General features: G+C 43.5%; 1 protein-coding gene across 1 annotated transcript; it reads right to left on the reverse strand.

The window, feature by feature from the left end:
• Window positions 1–576: 576 nt before the first annotated feature.
• LOC115105318 (neutrophil cytosolic factor 1) lies at window positions 577–20003 on the reverse strand. Its single transcript, XM_029627239.2, has 11 exons — window positions 19832–20003; window positions 19457–19537; window positions 19079–19154; window positions 15724–15889; window positions 12829–12887; window positions 12305–12427; window positions 6701–6808; window positions 5395–5512; window positions 5117–5224; window positions 3964–4139; window positions 577–1837 (listed from the first exon to the last, which is right to left on the reverse strand). The coding sequence occupies exons 1-11, from the start codon at window positions 19901–19903 to the stop codon at window positions 1689–1691; spliced, it is 1236 nt and encodes a 411-aa protein (XP_029483099.1). The 5' UTR covers window positions 19904–20003; the 3' UTR covers window positions 577–1688.
• Window positions 20004–21113: the final 1110 nt, after the last annotated feature.

Below are 21113 nucleotides of genomic sequence, written 5' to 3' on the forward strand. Positions count from 1 at the left end.
GGTCAGCTTGAAAACATGTTAGGAGGAGATTGAAAATGTCTGTGAAGACACTTGCCAGCTGGTCTGCGCATGCTTTGTGAAGGCACCGTGGTATTGTGTCTGCGAGTGTTGGTCTGTTTAAAGGTTTCTCACATAGTCCATGGAGAGTGAGATCACACGGTCATCCGGAACAGGGGCTTTCACGCAAGACTCAGTGTTGTTTTCCTCGAAGTGAGCAGAGAAGGCATTTAGCTCGTTTGGGAGTTCTGCATCACTGGGCATCTCACTGCTGGGTTTCCCTTTGTAATCTGTTATTGTTTGCAGGCCCTGCTACATGCGACGAGCGTCGGAGCCGGTGTAATAGGATTCCACCGTTCTCCTATATTTAGCTTTTGCATGTTTGATGTCTAATCGGAGGTCATAGCGGGCTTTCTTGTATGCTTCCATGTCTGCATCCTGTTCTTTGTAAGCGGTAGCTCAAGCCTTTATCTCAGTGCGGATAGTGCCTGTAATACATGGTTTTTGGTTTGGATGCATTCATATGGTCACTGATGGGACATCGTCGCTAACGATGAAATAGCAGACTGCACAAAATAATTTCAGACTATATTATTTATTTTGTAGGTTACAAATAGCTTATTTCAGCAAACAAATAAAGAAGCTTATATTCCAAAAACTGCATATGGTGTCGCAAACACATTTACTAACCACACTTTATAAAAATGTAACAGAGAAAATGGACACTTAAAAATGTGTAATACGTCCTGTTCTTTGTAAGCGGTAGCTCAAGCCTTTATCTCAGTGTCATTTTAGGGTAACTTATTGTATACTGAACAAAAATACAAACACAACATGTAAAGTGCTGTCACATGTTTCATGACCTGGAATAAAAGATCCCTGAAATTGTGATGGGACAATAAAAAGCCACTCTAAAATGTGCAGTTTTGTCACACAACACAATGCCACAGATGTCTCAAGTTGAGGGAGCGTGCAATTGGCATGCTGACTGCAGGAATGTCCACCAGAGCTGTTTCCAGAGAATTTAATGTTCATTTCTCTACCATATGCTGCCTCCAGCGTCATTTTGGAAAATTTGTCAGTATGTCCAACTGGCCTCAACCACAGACCACTTGTAACCATGCCAGCCCAGGACCTCCACATCTTCACCTGTGGGATTGTCTGAGACAAGTCACCCAGACAGCTGATGAAACTGAAGTGCATTTCTGTCTGTAATAAAGCCTTTTTGTGAGGAAAACTCATTCTGATTGGCTGGGCCAGGCTCCCTCGATTAGGGCCGGATGAATGTATTTAAATGAACCAATTTCCTTCTATGAACTGTAACTGAAATGAACTATGAACTGTCATTGAAATTGTTGCATTTATATTTTTGTTCGGTATACATAAAGAAAACCGATATGAAAATACCCTCAAATAAAAGGTGACATTCTGTACTGTCGCCTCATATTTCTATAGCCAAATGAAATGTTTTTGCTTCACTGTCCAAATAAATAGTTAGAGGAGTGTACATTTACATTTCACTATTGTTTTACTTTCTCCAAGCAGTTAGTTAGTCCTAAGTGTTTACATTTAGAACAAAATGCAAAGTGCCCTCTATGGTACACATGGTTGGCTTTATCTGCTGATCAGTTTGTATTGCACACATTAACCCATCTTTCCTTGCATTGCATTACTGACACAAAGTTTAAAGCTCAGTTCGTCTCGCGGACGCTGACTTTTTTGCAGGTGTTCTCCGTGCAGCGCTCCATGATGAGTTCAGGACTGGGCCGAGGGGGGATGAGGGGAGCCCCTTTCTTCAGCTCGCCCCCTGGACTAGAGCCTGCTGGCTTTGGGATGTTGTCTGAAAGTCAATCGGTAGAAAACTATGAAGGCCTTATTTTAGAAACGGTCATTGAAATTGGTAAAAGGTTAAACAATTAAATTATGAGAACTATAACAGTTAGACAATGGATGCAGATACTCCAATTTTTTTGAATTCCCATCAGATATGGATTGAATTATAGCACATACAACATTGTACTGGCAGAGACAAATAATTAAATGGGTATGAACTGGCTGATTTCGCCTGGGTTTTCCACCCCCCTCTTTAATAAATGCAACTGAAAAGACAAGATTTGCATCTTGGAGGTGTGCTTTGATGTGGGTGTGTTTCTTGTGGGTTTTTTCTCACATGGGAAGCATTCGTACATTCACTCTGGCAAAACTTCAACACAGTTAGTCACTCACCCGTCTATAATGTGAAAACAGTCTGCTAGGGAGAGTAAAGAGGTTAGAGTGATGTTCTCTCATTTGTGTCAAGAGGTAGCTAGCAAGCTAGCCAACTCTAGCTCGCTGAAGCCTGTGTGAGACTGCGGCAGAATTTGTTGGATATCTCTATTGGGCTAACTTCATCACGGTCAGTGTGCGTTCCGAGCAGGTTCAGAGAGAGAATTTATGAATGATCAACCACGTGTTAAGCTGAAACTACATGGAGAGACGCCCGTCAACAGCATGACATTTGTGTTTGAGAGTAGGGAGTGTCAATCCACATACGCCTTGTAGCGCATGCCAACTTAATTGCCATGAAAATCCATAATAAACAGTTGTATTTATGTTCGCTATGGAGCCCCTGGGAATGGCTGTTGGGTGTTCCTTTTGACTCACCTTAGAGGTCCTACGGGAGACACCGTACCTGCCTGGGCTAAACAAAATGCGGAGAGAGTTGTAGCTAATAAACCCAAACAGACGGAAGTTGCTTTTATTTCAGCGCATTTCATTTTTTAACTGCTCATAAAACACTCGCCAAAATAGTTATTTAATCTCTTTTTGGTAATGTAAGTGTCGAGATGCTGCGTTAAATCCCTGACCAGGAGTTAGCGTTCTTATAGGGTAATGTGGGTCTACTGGGGTAGGGATGAAAAAGTCTGCGAATGTTGTTTGAAATGTCCGATACAACATCAGTTGGCTGATATCATTAACCTACTGCATGCCCCTTAAAAAATAAATAAATGCTGTGTGCAGGGTATGCTATTACCATGCTAACACTCATTAAGACATACTGGCAGCATAGCTAGCCATCTCAAGCAATCGCTGGTAACATTTTAGTGTAATGGAATTGACTGGTGACTATGATATGAATATTCATCACAACATTTTGACTGCATCTATATAAAAAAAAAAGATTAAAAAAATTATTAAAACGATTGTGTCGTTGTTGCTTGAATTCAGGTGAAGTTGAACTGTTAGATTGGTGCGTACCCCAGTCCCGGATGAGTAGTGTCCCTTTATAGACATAACAGAAAACCAATGTATTCCATTAAGCCCATTTCAGTCATTACCGGAGTCTTTGAAAGGTCATTACAATTTTTGCGGTTGTAATGTTAACATAAAAAAACGAATGGCACAAGTGAGAGTAGGAAAGAGTAACAAGAGTCAAATGAAAGCAATCAATCCAGTGAAATGTAAGTGACACGTGGAATTTGCACCCATCAAACACAGGAAATTGTTATCAGAAAAGGAGAAATCCTCAGGTGATCGGGGCAAGCGCATTGCTGCTTTTATGGAGACGGCAATATACAGCTTTGCTGTCTGATTGAAAGCTTTTACTGAGGGAGCAAGTCATAGCCAATACTACCTCACCGGAGACCTGGCTTCAAATAGTATATCTGTATTCTTTCAAACTCTTAGCAGTGTTTGCTTGAGCTCAATCAATCTATCAAATGTATTTTATAAAGCCCTTTTTTCCTTCAGCAGTTGTCACTGCTGCTTTACAGCTGAGCTGTAAAGGAGTGCCTGGAGCTGAGCTTGCCTGGAGTGCTACATAAACGGGGTTTGAACTTTTGGTACTATATCATTGGTTCCATTCTGCATTTCAGGCAAGCTCAATAAAGCTTTGAAAGAAAACAATACAGCAATATTTGAACCCAGGTCTGCCCCAATAGGATTTAATACAGTATAAAAATGACTGCCTGCATCAAAATGGTGTACCTCCGTTTTCCCTCTCCTGCAGGGGAGACTGTGTGGCGTCATTAGAGGTCTTCCTGGGCTGATTGGGCCAGTCGCCTTTCTGCAGCAGGAAGCGGCGACTGTTCCTGCGGTACGTGTTCTGGCTGATGCCCTTGCGCCCTTTACCGTGAATACTCTGGGCATTGCGGATTGTAGACCTGAAAGCCAAGAGGAGATATATGTCGAAAGAGGAAAAGAGAAGTTAAAACAAACCATTCAAATGTATCAATATTTTATTTAACCATTATTGTGACAGGGATTTAATTCCAAGACCATCATCCCTACTGCCTCTGATCTGGCAGACTCACTAAACACAAACACTGTGTTTGTAAATTATGTCTGAGTGTGGGACTGTGCCCTTGTCTGTCCGTATATATATTTCAATTATTGTTCCAAAGTCCGTTGATGCGTGGGAGTACCTGTGCTGTGTGTTTTGGCTTTATGTGCCATTGTGGATCGCGCAGATGATTACGGGTCTCGTCCCGTGAGTTAATCATTGTGCGCATGTGTTATTTATGCTCTTTTGTTTTGGGTTTCTACCCTGTGTTTTGTTACGTGTTTGTTTGGTCTTCGTCCCCGTGCCTTTACACGGCACACTGTAAAAAAAAAACTATTACGCATTCCTGCACCTGTCTCCCAATCCTTCATGCCAACGTGACAAATGTACATTTACTCAAGTATGACAATTGAGTACTTTAATTTTAAACCAGATACATTTAGACATTTATTCAAGTAGTAATTTACTGGGAGACTTTTACTTGAGTCCTTACATACCTTACTTCAAATTAATAATGCAGTAAGGTATGGCGAAAGTTGATGCAGGAGGTCTTTATAAATAAAAAGAGTGCAATGCATCAATCTATGAGACTTCAAAGAGGGCCAGCCTACTTCCTGATACAGAATGCAGTGATGTGTACTGAACCTATCGCCCGTAAAAAAAGGTAGTGCGCTGTGATAACAATCGTCCCATTGCTTCAATACAATAAGAAGCCCATTTGAATTCTTAATTTCTTAACTTAGTTAAGACAAGGTACGTAAGACAAGGTCTTTGTCGGAGTTTCTATGCTTTTATAACTTTGTCTTTATCCATAGAGGATGTCATCCAAAATAAATGTCCAGAAGATTGTAGGCCTACCGTCTGGGTGGTGGTCTCTGTCTTCTAATCATGTTCTCCTCCATCTCCTTCTTCTCTCCAGTTTTGTGGAGAAACATAGAGGGGAAGTGTCCTGTCTCCTCTCCTTTCCTATCCAAGACGATACACCCAACAAGCACTTAGAAACACTGTGTGTGTGTGTGTGGCTATATGATACAACAGTAGCAAATATGTAAGCTACTACTGATCCACACAGCTGCCTGCCTGTGGTCCGAACGTATTACAGAGATGAATAGAGAGTACAGAATCAGCCGACATACCTGACCACCCACCATCCATCCAGCAGCTTGTGAATGACCTCAATAGTTTCTCCAGTCTCAAGAGTTAGCTCATCATCTTGTGCTGCCTTGTAGGCTTGGGTGGTGATATAGAGTTCTCCTGTGGGGACAAACACACATTGGAATTATGAGCGCAAATTCAAAGCACTTTTGTACCACCTAGAGCAGTGGATCCCAATCCCCCCAAAAAACAACTTCCAGCTGCGTACACCCTCTAGCACCAGAGTCAGCGCACTCTCACATGTTTTTTTGACATCATTGTAAGCCTGCCACACACACTATACCATATGTTTAATAAATGTAAGAATGAGTGTGAGATTGTCACTTCCCACGAGCCAGGTGGTGACAAAGAGCTCTTATAGGACCAGAGCACAAATAATAATCCATATTTTTTCTCTTTATTTAACCATCTTACATATAAAACCTTGTTTGTTCATTGAAAATTGTGAATAACTCACCGCAGGTTAATGAGAAGGGTGTGCTTGAAAGGATGCACATAACTGCAATGTTGGGTTGTATTGGAGAGTCTCAGTCTTAAATCATTTTCCACACAGTCTGTGGCTGTATTTAATTTTCATGCTAGTGAGGGCTGGGAATCCACTCTCACATAGGTACGTGGTTGCAAAGGGGCAAAGGGCATCAGTGTCTTAACAGCGTGATTTGCCAAGGCAGGATACTCTGAGCGCAGCCCAATCCAGAAATCTGGCAGTTGATTTTGATTACATTTTCACAGAACTGCTTGTTGCAATTTCGATGAGGCTCTCTTGTTCAGATATTGGTAAGTGAACTGGAGGCAGGGCATGAAAGGGATAAAGAATCCAGTTGTTTGTGTCAATCATAGCCTCAATTTTGTGCCGGACATTGAATATAGTTGCGGAGAGTCAGGCAAGAAAAATCACCCAGATAGGCTAGTTGTGTGAGAAGCCTCTGGCAGTGTACCCAAGTGGCATCGGGAGCAACTGCTTGCATGCGCGGTACCACTCCACTATGTATCCCTGTTTTGGCTTTTGCGCCATCAGTACAGATACCAACACAAGCAGCAGCTACAGAGAGTAACGGTTAATGTGATTGGATGTTAATTATTTGACTAGGCTACCTGTATTTGACAATGTGTTGTTATTTTGCTGAACACTAGATGGTTTCATCTTATTTTTGGCAGTGAAAGGAGGCTAATCAGGTGAGAACGAAAAACTCACAAATGTAAAGCACCGTTGGAAAATAAAATGGACTGTTTGAAAATGTGAAGATATAATAATTAGTTAGAGCCCTAGCAGGTGGTGAGACTTGCCTGCATAGTTGGGATCAGCGTCTTCAGGCTCCTCTGGTCCATCAAGGGGCTCCAGGTAAGAGGCGGGCACCCAGCCACGCTTGGTATCACACTGGCAGAACCACCAACCTGCCATGGTAGAGGGGTCAAAGGTCAAGTGAGCACTAAGCACAGAAACCATGTCCATGTTCAGTAGGGCATGCAATGGTAAACATTTAAAAATAAAAATATGTGTTTCCTATTGGGTAGGAGGTACTCCCTCCCTGTGTCAGTCGGTTGTCTTTTGTTTCGTGCCTACTAAACACGACCCAGAAGGAGCAGCAGTAGATTCATCAGGAATACCTGAGGGATAACTAGGGGCTTTTCTCAATAGGATTTGCTCAACTCCTCCGTCTTGTTGCCTCTTTTTGAAAAAGGTCAAAGGTAATTGAAGAGAGGCGGCAAGGAGACGGAACTTGGCCGAAAATGCGCTTGCATGAAATTGGACTCCTTCTCCACTCGCTCGTCATCAGGCAAACTACACTTACAGGGGTGGACCCCAAAATAATCGTGTAAAGTAATAAAAACGAATTAAGTTAGTTGTGCAACACATTTTATAGATAAAACGATAAGTAGTCTAGTATGATCTAAAATAGGGATGCGCGACAATGAGGTTCTAGCTCCAGCCTGTTTATTAACCTAACCCTTGCATGTCCTACATAGGTACGGATACCCCCAAGGGACATCCTACCACATCTTCCCCTCTCCCATGAACAAGACCTCAACATGCATAACCCCTGAAGCATAACTGAAATGCAATTTGGAAACCAGTATTATTCTCTAACATGCTACTTCCCATCCTGAAACAGTATGAAAGCATTAAATCACACAGTATGAACATTAACTTAGGTACAGTCTCTTTTTGCTGGGTATGGTCCCCAACAGCCACTCTGGTGGCTTCACATTCCTTTTTGGGCACGCTTGTGGCTCTGTGAGCATTCTCTCTCCTTCGCCCTCTTTTTGTGCATTTTCTGTGGCCTCAGTCTGTGTGGCTGGTAGATCTGGAAGAGCTCTGAGGTGTGTTTTGTTCCTTCGTACCTCTTCTGAGCCTGTGTCCACCACATAGGAGTGTGGGGCATTCGCTTTCCTCAGCACTATTGCTGGTGTCTTTGAGTTTGTAATCCACACACATTGACCTTAGGTCAGCTCGGGCATCTCCTTAGCACGGTGTCTCCCATTAAAGGCTCCAGTTTGCGTTTGTTTCAGCCGTTTGTCCCTCTCAGCGAAGGCCTTCCTGTTAGGCCATCGGGGTTTAAGCTGAGCCGGCGAGACAGACAATGGGGAACGCAGCCTCCTGCCCATCAGGAGCTCGGCAGGCGACGGCCCATGATGCAGTGGTGTAACTCGGTAAGCTAACAGAGCCCTGTATGGATCCTTGTTCTTTTTCAGCAGTCCCTTGACTGTTTTCACAGCTCTGTCTGCCTCACCATTACTCTGTGCATGGTAGGGGCTACTGGTCACATGTATGAAGTCATATTCTGCGGCAAAAGCAGAAAAGGAGCTCGCAGAGAACTGGGGAGGGTTATCTGTAACCAGGACCTCAGCGACCCCTTGCCTGGAAAAAATGGACTTTAATCCATTGATAACACCAGCTGATGTGGTTATGGGTGTCTTTGCTATTTCAATGCATCTTGAGTAGTAATCTACCACTAGCAGATAAGTGTCATTTTTCCAATAGAACATATCCACCCCTACCTTTTGCCATTGCCATTTTGGCAGCTCCGTTGCAATCATTGGCTCCGGATGACAAGGTTGACATTTTGTACACACTGGGCCACTAGCTTGGCAATCTGAGTACTCAGACCAAGCCACCACACTGACAGTTGAGCCCTCAATCTGCATTTGGTTATCCCCATGTGTCCATCATGCACTCTGTCTAGCATTTCTGGTTGTAGAGTCTCTGGGATAACTCTCCGTTGTCCTTTCTTGAGAAGGTCTCCATTACAGTGGAAGTCACTTTGGTGCACCCAATAGGGCTTCAGCAGTTGAGGCAGTTCCTCCTGCCTGGGCCATCCCTTTGGTGCACCCAATAGGGCTTCAGCAGTTGAGGCAGTTCCTCCTGCCTGGGCCATCCCTTTTTGCACTGCTGAACTATCTGTCGGCAGATGTGGTCTTGTTGTTGCTCCTCTGCAATCTGCTGCAGTTTGGTCTGAGATGCAGGTAGACTGTCCCTTATTGCATTAATGGACACCTGTACCTCACCCTCTAGACATTGCTCCTCCTCTGATAATGGACGTTTAATTGGGGCCCTGGAGAGTGCATCTGCTGTGATCAGTGCCTTCCCTGGCACATACACCATCTTGTAGGTGAACCTTAGTCATCTGAGGCGGAAGCGCAGAACTCTGGGAGGCAAGTCGTCCAGTGCTTTTGTCCCTAACAGAGCCAACAGTGGTTTGTGGTCAGTCTCTGCTGTAAACTGCAAGCCAATAAGCTGTTGGCTGAGCTTTTCACATGCCCATGTGATAGCCAACGCCTCCTTCTCCACTTGAGCATATCTTTGCTCTGTGTCGGATAAGCTTCGGGAGATGTATGTGATTGGACGCCACTCCAAGTTGTCCTGCATCTGTGTGAGGACCGCCCCTAGCCCAAAGGATGATGCATCTGTGTGAGGACCACCCCTAGCCCAAAGGATGATGCATCTGTGTGAGGACCGCCCCTAGCCCAAAGGATGATGCATCTGCTGATACTTTTGTGTTAGCGTGGGGACGAGCGTGAGGCCAGATCTCCTTTGATTTAGTCAAAAGCTACCTGTTGCATGTGACCCTATGACCAGTCATTCTCTTTGGCTAGTAAGCCTCTCAAGAGGTTTGGTTGTATCTGAGAACTGTGGGAGGAACTTACCCACATATGTGGCCATGCCAAAGAAGGTCCTGACTTTAGCCACATTCTGGGGTCTGGGCATATCTGTGATGGCGCTGATCTTCTCTGGGTCCGGCTCTATTCCAGCTGCACTGATTTTGTGTCCAAAGAACAAGACCTCTGATTGTGCAAAAGTGCATTTTTCATTGAGTGTCAGGCCAGTCTCCTGGAGTCGGGTCAGAACTGCTGTGAGCCTTACATCATGTTCTGCTCTGTCTCTTCCGCACACGAGCACATCGTCCGCGTGGACTATGACGCCACTCAGCCCATCCAACAGCTGGGAAATGAGTCTTTGGAAATGCTCAGGACCGGAAGTGATTCCAAATGGCAAAACATTAAAACAGTAACGGCCAAACGGTGTTATAAACGTTGTGAGTGCCCTACTCTCTGATGACAGCAGTATCTGCCAGAAACCTGAGCGGGCATCCAGCTTTCTGAAGACTTGTGAGCCATCCAACTGAGCCAGTGACTGCTCCACTGATGGTAAGATGTGTCTCTCTCTGCAGAATGCCTCATTCAATTTAGTCATGTCCACACAGATCCTTTTTTCCCCATTGGCTTTTGGGACCACCACCATCCATGCACACCAGTCTGTGGGACTCTCTATTTTAGACACTGCCCCAATTTCTTCCATCCTCCCCAGCTCTTCCTTTACTCTGGCCAATAAAGGGATAGGCACCCGGCGGGGGGTGGTAAGGGCATAGGGGACAGCATCCTCTTCAGGCAGATTTTGTAGTCACCTTCTATCCTTCCTAGACCAGAAAACACTTTTGGGAATTTATTTTTGAAAACCTCACCTGGGTCCTCCAGTTTGCTCACTCTCTCAATGAGTTGCAATGCTTCAATTGCTGGCAGCCCCAGCAACAATCTGGCTAGAGTCAATGATGAAGACAGGCTGGATGGCACTTTTGTCTTTACTCTCCAGTTTAATCACCAAGTGTCCTACCACTGGTAAAATCTAATTACTGGGACCGTACAGTTTTTTGTTTGTAGAAAGCAAAGGGCCATCTCTGCTATAGCTATACAGCCTAGTTGGGATAGCTGTCACTGCTGCCCCAGTGTCTAGTTTAAATGACACAACCTCCCCATTGAGTGTAATGTCTGAATGCCAGCCAGCTTTGTTTTCCTTTACTTCTCCCAGAAAGATGCTGTCCTGCTGTACCTCCTCTGAAACGTCATGCATTTGCTTTAATCGACAGACAGCTGAAAAGTGTCCTCTCCTGTCACATTTCCTGCATTCCGCATCCTTTGCTGGGCAATCTTTCCATCTGTGGAAAGGGGATTTCCCACATTTGCGACAAACACTTGAACTAGCTACTGGTGCTGTCTGTTTCTGTTCTGTGTTTCCCTCCGTTTTTTTTTAGCTCTGTATATTCGTTCTGCAATGAGCTGCTGTCGCGCAGTATCGTCTGCTGTCTTTTTACCGTCTCACTCTGCCTAACCTGGTTTACAGCTTTGGACAAGGTAAGCTGGGAATCCAACTGTAACTTTTCAGAAAGTGATATATTTCTTATTCTGACTACAATCCGATCTCGGATCAGCTCTTTCCTGAGCGCGCCAAACTGACAATGTTCTGCTAGTTTGTGAACAGCTGTGAACTGTTGGTGGTTTCACCCTGCTCGTGCATATTAAACCTAGCTCTCTCAAAAATAATGTTGTCTCCCTACAAAATGCGTTTCAAAACAGTCTTTAACGGCACTATAGTTAAGTTTCTCTTCCTCGGTCAACGTTGAAGCATTTAATATATCCTCGGCTTCATCACCCATAGAGTAGATCAGTGTGTTAACTTGAAATGCCCAATTGTTCACGTTTAAGCCTGACGCTACCCTGTACCTTTCAAAGCGCCTGATCCATTTCGGACAGTTTTGAATGTCCACATAAACACAATTCTCTGGGGGACTAATGCGAAATCCGTCAGCACGTCCGTGTTTGCACCAGAGCCCGTTGAACTTGGAGTCGCAAACCCTGAAATCCTGCCAACTTCTTCCTCTTGCAACATGTTGCTTAGCAGTAACTTAGTCATTGCTCGTTAGCTAGCAAAATAATGATGTGCGCGGTCTTATCTCCAACACTGTGCCCTCCCTGCTTTGAAACAGCCTGAATGTATGATTTACTTGGTACGTCTTTCACGTTTATGTGCATTTTAAAACCACTTCTGACCCCATGTAGTACGATCTAAAATAAGGACGCGTGACAACGAGGTTCTAGCTCCAGCCTGTTTATTAACCTAACCCTTGTATGTCCTACATAGGTACGGATAACCCCAAGGGACATCCTACTACAAATAGAATATTGTTTTTAAACGTGTGCATGGTTTTCTCTTCTGGCAAATTAAAAACCGATTGAAAACTATTCCGCAAAGGAATCAGGTAGGATGCACATGACACCTCAATGAAAGGTGGCTATCGAGGAGGGGAGGACACTAACAAATTGACATCTCCTCGATCACTTGACCACTTATCGGTTTCCGGGTCACGGAGAAGAGAAGGTGGAGGACAGACTTTTTCGCAAATGTGAAATGTTCCATCCAGTTCACATTGTCACATGCACACTTCTGTGCCTATTATTTCATGGAAAATTTCAATTGTACATGCTTGGTGTTGCCATCTAGTGTACACACTAGTGAATACACCACCCTGATATTAGAGCAACTGTATTTTAAGATGGCGTCTGTTCTGACTGGGACCAATCACTTGTTCAGTGATGTTGGGTCTTATTGTCACTCACCGTTTGGGCTTTTCTCCACAATCTCCACTAAGTCTCCAGTAAGAAGGTTGATCTCATACTTGGAGGTCTTCATGTAGTCAGAGATCACCCTGTAGCTTTCCAATATGATGGGGCCAGAGATTTCTGGTCAGATGACAAAAATGACAATGACAATCTGCAGTAGACCTATAAATTAAGGATGTGTAGCCATAGATTCTTGAAGAATATAACTTATAAAGGCCTCATAAGCTTAGTTCAACTGACGTACCCCATCAGAACCCAAAATATAAGCTTGTTTTAACTCCGGTCCTTGTATCCATAGCTCTGTATGAATTTGAGAGTGGTTACATTTCTCCAGGCCTATACCTCAGCTTTTTACTGAAACAGGGGCTTTGTTATTGCTTCAACTGCTTATTGCCACTTTAAATCACTATGGCAGATCTCTTTATAACAGGACTATAGCCCATATTCCCTCACAAGTTTGGCTGGAAAAGTGTTTCTATTAGTGGGTTTATAAAAGGGTAAAGACTAAGACGGGGTCTTACCAGAAGTGTTGCCTTTGGCCTTGTCCGTGGACATCACGATGGTCTCATTTCTTTTGAATCTACAAGGGAAACATGGTGAACTCACTCATTATTCTACACTGAGTGGACAAAACATCTTTCCATGACATAGACTGACCAGGTGAAAGCCACGAACCCTTAGTAGTTGCCAGGCGCACTGGTTTGAGTGGGTCAAGAACTGCAATGCTGCTTAGTTTTTAACACTCAACAGTGTCTTGTGTGTCTCAAGAATGGTCCACCACCCAAAGGACATCCAGGCAACTTGACACAACTGTGGAAGGCATGGTAGTCAACATGGGCCAGCATCCCTGTGGAGCACTTTGGACACCTTGTAGAGTCCATGCTCTGACAAATTCAGGCTGTTCTGACGGCAAAAGGGGGTCCAACTCAATATTAGGAAGGTGTTTCTAATGTTTTGTAAACTCAGTGTATATCAATCCAGAAGCAAAGGTAACACAAAGGCGGAGTTTCATTCCCTCGTTCATTTTCATTCAAGGATCTGATACAACAGGGTAGGTGTAAGCAATACCGCCACCTAGTTATCACCATATTGCTTTTCCCCCATCCAGTCCTATCAGATCTGGGAAGGGGAGTGAATGGGAGGAGAGGGAACATCTTCCTGGAACGTCTTCTTGGAATGAAACAGGCTGCATTCTGATTCATTACCCTTCTCCAGAAGTGTGCACACTGTCCTCTTCCCCCAAATGCATTTAACCCCCCTTAAAGGGCTATTTACACCCTACGGAGACGGACCCAACGGAGTTGGCTCAGTGTTGCAATGTAATTTTTCATCACCAAAGGGCCAGATCCTTGTAGTGTGGTCCAGCATTCTATGTACTCCCGTGCCACATGAAAATTGTAACATGCCATATCATGTTACCAAAAGGTGCCCGTTGGTCTAAAACCTTAAAGTCGATTGATGAGATGGCACGTCACACAGTGATGTAATTTTAAATAGCTCCCTGTATGTTTATGCTAGAGACTTAAGCCATACCCACACCGGCTGCGCACGTGCGCTATCGTGCGCAAATAGATTTTTTTCCCCCACAACAAATGCAATCACGACACACAGGTTTGGTGTGGTCAGCATGTTACTGCTTCTTGTAGTGGCTGGATCTCAATACCCTCTTTTGGCTGATATGAAGGTTGAGCCTGTCCCATAATATGGGGTTAGTGAAAGCTATGTTTTTTCTACACATGAGAGGATCTGGACAAGAAAAAAGGTCACAAAATTCTCTGTAAAACCCCGAACCATGTTAGCTTATATATGTTAGCTTAGTAGATGTTGTGATCTAAGGGCTTAGACCTACAGCATTGGATTGGTGCATACATGGCTGGAGGGAGTTTACACCATGTTCCTCACACCAGTCCATTCCTTTTAAATCCATGTAGGGGAGTCTACGAGTGCACACTTCAGGAGAAGGGTAAAGAGTCATAATGTAGCCACAGTCTTTACAGATTAGTAGTGAGACATTGTGTAACGGGTGTCGTCGTCTGATGAGGAAGAATCGGACCAAAGCGCAGGTGACTTTTATTGAACTGAACACTAGAACAAAACAACAAAGTGAATAAAAGAAACCGAAACAGTCCTGTCAGGTACAGAACTACCCACCACCAAAGGACTAAGCAGTGTGGTATGGAGGAGCAGAGGGTTCAGGACTCCTGGACATAGGAGGAGATACTGGACGGAAAGGGACCCTGGAGATAGGCTGGGGAATATTGCCACCTGAAAAAGGAACTGGAGGCAGCTAAAGCTGAGAGGCAGTGATGAGGCAAGTGAGCAAAGCAGGCACGAGAGGCATACAGGGAGATTGGCGGAGTCAGGCTATAGACCTGAGCCAAATCCCAGTGCTTACCGGAAGCAGAGTGGTACTGGTCAGGCACCGTGTTATGCGGTAAAGCGCACGGTGTCTCCAGGGAGCGCTCATAGCACGGTGCGCTATATGCCAGCCCTCCGCAAGTGCCATGCGAGAGTGGGCATCCAGCCAGTGCGGATTGTGGCAGCTCAGCGCGCTTGGTCTCCGGTGCGCCGTTTCGGCCCAGGGTATCCTGCGCCGGCTCTGCGCACTGTGTCTCAGGTGTGCTGGGACTGTTCAGTTCATGCGCTCCGCCCGTGCCGGGCTAAAGTGGGCATTGAGCCAAGTGGGCCAACAACGAGGGTGCCCAGTCCGGAGCACGCAACAACGAGGGTCCCAAGTCCGGGGCCCGCAACAACAAGGGTCCCCAGTCTGGGGCCCGCAACAACGAGGGTCCCCAGTCCGGGGCCCACAATAACGAGGGTTCCCAGTCCGGGGTCCGCAGCGAGGGTCCCCAGTCCCGCTCGGCGGCGAGGCGCCACCAAAGTGGGCCAAGCCAGAGGTGGAGCGGGGTCTGCGTCCCACACCAGAGCCACCACCGCGGAGAAATGCCCACCCAGACCCTCCTCTATAGTTTCAGGTTTTGCGGCCGGAGTCCGCACCTTTGGGGGGGGGGGGGGGGGGGGTACTATCACGCCCTGACCTTAGAGAGCTTTTTATGTCTCTATTTTGGTTTGGTCAAGGTGTGATTTGGGTGGGCATTCTATGTTCAGTTTTCTATGTTTTGTATTTCTTTGTTTTGGCCGGGTATGGTTCTCAATCAGGGACAGCTGTCTATCGTTGTCTAAAATTGGGAACCCTACTTAGGTAGCTTTTTCCCCACCGGTGTTTTGTGGGTAGTTGTTTTCTGTTTAGTCTTCTGCACCTGACAGGACTGTTTCGGTTTCTTTCATTCACTTTGTTGTTTTGTTCTAGTGTTCAGTTCAATAAAAGTCATGAACACTTACCACGCTGCGCTTTGGTCCGATTCTTCCTCATCAGACGACGACACCCGTTACACATTCCTTGTTGTTGTACTTACGGCTGTTGAGCGGGTGGGTTCTCGTCCTCCGGTCGGACCTTGAAGAAGTTGCATACCAGCTGGCAGCGTGATATTTTGGGGGGCAGGTTGATGAGAGAGTGACAGTATTCAGCCAGAGTGCTCTGCCTGGTCTCGGTGCTCTTTTGGCTGTCCAACCATTTTGGCGCTGAGGATAGGAGGGACAGAAGAAACATGTATTGCAGGTCAATTAAAATGGAATATTCAAAATAACACACTACAGTGTTGGATGTAGATGTTATATGTTTGTCTCTGAAAAGGTGGACCTTTGCGTTGCACAAGGAACTAAACGCATATTGCAGTTTCCTCTTAATGTATCACACTGTCATTAAAGCTACTTGTAAAAATATATATTTGACCATTATTTAACTACGAAAGTCAGTTAAGAACAAATTCATATTTTCAATGACAGCCTAGGAACAGTGGGTTAACTGCCTTGTTCAGGGGCAGAATGACAGATTATTATTTTATTTTTTTGCCTGTCCACGAGCATTCTCTTGCCTACCCCTTTTGGATTATTAATAAATATCAAAGACACAAACCATCTGCCTCTCGTGTCTGCATCTGGGTCTTGTCTTGTGCCCTTATACACCTTCCAAATGGGCCAAATCCAGTCAATACATGATATTGTTTAGAGTAAAATCTTCATAGGTATTCTTATTTTCTGGGGAAAATTCTGGTATTGCATCGTACTTTGAGGTTTGTTCACAACTTCTGCTTCCCCATGTTGTATCAACACAAGCTTAAAACCACTTGAGCCCTGTTGTGAGGGTCCTTGTTGTGTTAGTTCAGTGGTTCACAAACTTTTTACAGTTCCGTACCCCTACAAACATTCAACCTCCAGCTGCGTACCCCCTCTATCATTATGGTCAGGGCACTCTCAAATGTTTTTTTTTTGCCATCATTATAAGCCTGCCCCACACACACACACACACACACACACACACACACACACACACACACAATACATTTATTAAACATAAGAATGAGTGTGAGTTTGTCACAACCCAGCTCGTGGGAAGTGACAAAAAGCTCTTATAAGACCAGGGCACAAATAATAATAATAAATCATTTTGCTCTTTATTTAACCATCTTACATATAAAATCTTATTTGTTCATTGAAAATTGTGAATAACTCACCACAGGTTAATGAGAAGGGTGTGTTTGAAAGGATGCACATAACTGCAATGTTGGGTTGTATTGGAGAGAATCTCAGTCTTAAATAATTTTCCACACACAGTCTGTGGCTGTACTTAATTTTCATGCTAGTGAGGGCTGGGAATCCACTCTCACATAGGTACGTGGTTGCAAAGGGGCAAAGGGCATCAGTGTCTTAACAGCGTGATTTGCCAAGGCAGGATACGCTGAGCGCAGCCCAATCCAGAAATCTGGCAGTTGATTTTGATTACATTTTCACAGAACTGCTTGTAGCAATTTCGATGAGGCTGTCTTGTTCAGATATTGGTAAGTGAACTGGAGGCAGGGCATGAAAGGGATAAAGAATCCAGTTGTTTGTGTCATCCGTTTCGGGAAAGTTCCTGCGTATTTGCGTATCCAACTCACTCCGGTTCTTCGCTATATCACATTTGACATGGTCCATAAGCTTGAGTTCATTTGCACACAAAAAATCATACAATGATGGAAAGACCTGTGTGTTGTCCTTGTTAATGCAGACAGAGTACAGCTCCAACTTCTTAATCATAGCCTCAATTGTGTGCTGCACATTGAATATAGTTGCGCAGAGTCCCTGTAATCCTAGATTCAGATCATCCAGGCAAGAAAAAACATCAACCAGATTGGCCAGTCGTGTGAGAAACTAGTCATCGTGCAAGTGGTCAGACAAGTGAAAATTATGGTCAGTAAAGAAAACTTCAAGCTCGTCTCTCAATTTCAAAAAACGTGTCAATACTTTGCCCCTTGATAACCAGCACATTTCTGTATGTTATGAAAGCATTACATGGTCGCTGCCCATATCATTGGTTACTACAGAAAATACATGAGAGTTCAGGGGCCTTGCTTTAATAACAAAGTTAACCATTTTCACTGTAGTGTCCAAAATGTCTTTCAAGCTGTCAGGCATTCCCTTGGCAGCAAGAGCCTCTCGAATGCTCCAGTGTACCCAAGTGGCGTCGGGAGCAACTGCTTGCACACACGTTACCACTCCACTATGTCTCCCTGTCATGGCTTTTGCACCATCAGTACAGATACCAACACGAGCAGCAGCTATGTGTGGCTACATACGGGCCATTAGTGGAATTCCTGTGAGAGAGTAACGGTTAGTGTGATTGGATGTTAATTATTTGACTAGGCTACCTGTATTTGACATTGTGTTCTTATTTCGCTGAACAGTATATGGTGTCATTAATTTTAGCAGTGAAAGGGGGCTAATCAGGCGAGAGAGAGAAACTCACCCAAATGTATAGCCCCCGTTGGAAAATATAATGGGACTGTTTGAAAATATGAAGATTTTTTTTATTTTATTTATTTAAATTCAAAAATTATTTTTTAATATTTAAAAAAAATGTGAATCACATTTCTATTAGGTGTACCCCCGATGGAATTCTCCAGTTTGGGAATCACTGTGTTAGTTAATTTAGCTTTCGTACTAAATAATCACTAGTGGTCACAGCCTTTGGATTAAAAATATGCTGCCTTTAGTGAGAACTAAAAGTGCAAACTGTTTAACAAAAAGCAAAAGTGCAAAATATGTAATACACATACAGAATCCCTACCAATCAGCTTTTAACTGTACAGCACAACAATTGAAGTTATTAATATACTATATAACTATTTAGACTGCATAAGCATAAGATGCACTGTAATTTAAAGAATATATTTTTGATAAATAATTTATGCTTAAATTCAATTCTAGAAAAGAAAAATATATTGAATAAGGTTATTTAAAAAAAAATATTAAAATGAGACAGGATGCTATGGTTTACTGATTAGCATTTATACAAAAAAAGAGAAGTACATTTGTCACATCTGGATAGCAGCTGCAGGTGTTTCCTTATGAGAAGCATTGACTGACAACAAGCACTACCTAGTCTGTTCACCCAAGTGCACACAACACCTACACTTTTTTGTTTTCAAATGAAGCAAAAATGCAAAGGATACTAGAATTACAACATCACTGCTAGAGTAAATTGTCGAGAGATCAATACTTTCTTTATCCATGATTTTCCATCTAGGTGCTCAATGCCCTTTACATGGTAAGGTGGAAATTCACCTCATCCACCACCAATATGGTGCACAGCAACCATTTGTGCCAGAACGCTAAGCACACAACAGTTATCATTGTGGAGAGGTAAGCCATAGAGCAGGTACATGTCCTTACCTGGTAATGCAGGGATGATCCTGTCTTTCTTATCGATGTCACCAGCCTCAATTGGGAACATCTCCATTAGGGATTTCTATAACCCAGACACATTATCAACTAACTGCAGATCAGTGGGGGTAGTAGGGAGGCAGTTATTCATCTTGAATTTCTATATCCCCGGCAGACAGGCACCATATCAACTGACTGCAGATCAGTGGGGCTAATAGTAAGGCAGGCATTTCACAGCGTTTATCTATTTAACAAGCTTTCAGTTATTGAGGTAGCAATGAAATCCCTTCGCCTGCTATTTTCATACAGACAAACACTACACATACACAGTTGTCCAACCTTTCGACTTTCTGCCTCCGCTATTAAATTATGTGAGCAGAGACTCACATGAAATGTGTAGATCTCCGGATACCCTCTATAGATCAACTTCTCAGACAGGTTGTTCCATTTCACCATCAGCATGTAGACCTTTGAGAAAGTAGTCAAAAAGATAAGTGAAGAACCATCAAATCCTCTACAGCTATTTTGCAGAATTAAAATGGTATGAAAGCAATTTAATGTTAACTAATAATCCTGGTCATTAAAGTTTTCTAAGCAATTGTCTTTACTATTAAGAAGAGACTCGGACTAAGAAGCACTTTGAATAGAGAATCTCCATTGAGCATGACTAGGCTTAATCTATGTCTGGGAAAACAATCTCATGCATTAACCTCCACTGAACCATTTGGTATTTTGGTCAACAATGATCAAACTCAAACTCACATAGTGCTGACTGGGGAAGAAGCGTTTCTCAAAGCCCAGAAACTCCACATGCCTGACATAGGTTTCCTCCATTGTAAGATGCAGAAGAGTAATGATTAAGTCCACAAATGTGCAGAGTGAAAAGTGAAAAGGGAAGAGCTTTTATAGCAACAGTGTGCACTCAGAAAGCAGCCAGCCCCTGTAGTAGGAGGTCCCCAACAGATACCTTGGGTTCCTCACGTAGCGATCACTGGTCATTTAATGAGAAATGGAAATAACTTTGGTTGCATATAGATCCTTTCAATTGCATCATCCATGAGTTCATTGAGTTCATTGGGTCAATTCATCATTTCCTTTATGAATCATCCATGAGTTCAGAGTTCATTCAAAAGGCCATCATCTCAAAGCTATTACTTTATTTAAGTTATAAAGTTGTCACAGTCAAGAATAGATACAGTGCATTTCACAACATACTATTTAAAAAATTTTGATTCAAATAAATAAACAGATCACTAAGGGTCTTGTTGTTGTTGTTGTGTTTATAGATCTGTATGCTCTGTAGAAAGTTACATGTCTCACTTATTGGGTTAATGATTCAGAACGTATTCATACCCCTTGACTTATTCCACATTTTGTTGTGTTACAGCCTGAATTCAAAATGGATTAAATATATGTTTTTCATACCCATCTACACACAATACCCCATAATAACAAAGTGAAAACATGTTTCACACTCCTGAGTCAATACTTTGAAGAAGCACCTTTGGCATCGATTACAGAGTCTTTCTGGGTAAGTGTCTAAGAGCTTTCCACAACTGGATTGTGCGACATTTGCTCATTATTCTTTTCAAAATACTTCAAGCTCTGTCAAATTGGTTGTTGACCATTGCTAGAGCATTTCCAGGTCTTGCCATATATTTTCAAGTAGATTGAAGTCAAACTGTAAGTCAGCCGCTCAGGAACATTCACCGTCTTCTTGGTAAGCAACTCTAGTGTAGATTTGGCCTTGTGTTTTAGGTTATTGTCCCGCTAAAAGGTGAATTAATCTCCAGGTGTCTGGTGGAAAGCAGACTGAACCAAGTTTTCCTCTAGGATTTTGCCTGTTCTTAGCTCCATTCCGTAAAAATGTTTACCTGAAAAACTCCCCAGTCCTTAACGATTATAAGCAGACACATACCATAACATGATGCAGCCACCACTATGCTTTAAAATATGGAGAGTGGTAGACAGTAATGTGTTGTATTGGATTTGCCCAAAACATATCACTTTGTATTCAGGAAAAAAAATGCTTGCTTTGCCACAT

This window comes from Oncorhynchus nerka, linkage group LG22, assembly GCF_034236695.1.
Source record: "Oncorhynchus nerka isolate Pitt River linkage group LG22, Oner_Uvic_2.0, whole genome shotgun sequence".
Classification (NCBI taxonomy): Eukaryota; Metazoa; Chordata; class Actinopteri; order Salmoniformes; family Salmonidae; genus Oncorhynchus; species Oncorhynchus nerka.

Excerpts from the sequence above, each read along its gene's own strand:
- LOC115105318 (XM_029627239.2), bottom strand. The coding sequence starts at position 19,903 with ATGGAGGAAACCTATGTCAGGCATGTGGAGTTTCTGGGCTTTGAGAAA. Across the intron at positions 15,890-19,078 it reads GATCATCCCTGCATTACCAG|CGCCAAAATGGTTGGACAGC; the intron begins GTAAGGACATGT and ends TCCTATCCTCAG. Across the intron at positions 6,809-12,304 it reads TGTGGAGAAAAGCCCAAACG|GTTGGTGGTTCTGCCAGTGT; the intron begins GTGAGTGACAAT and ends CTACCATGGCAG.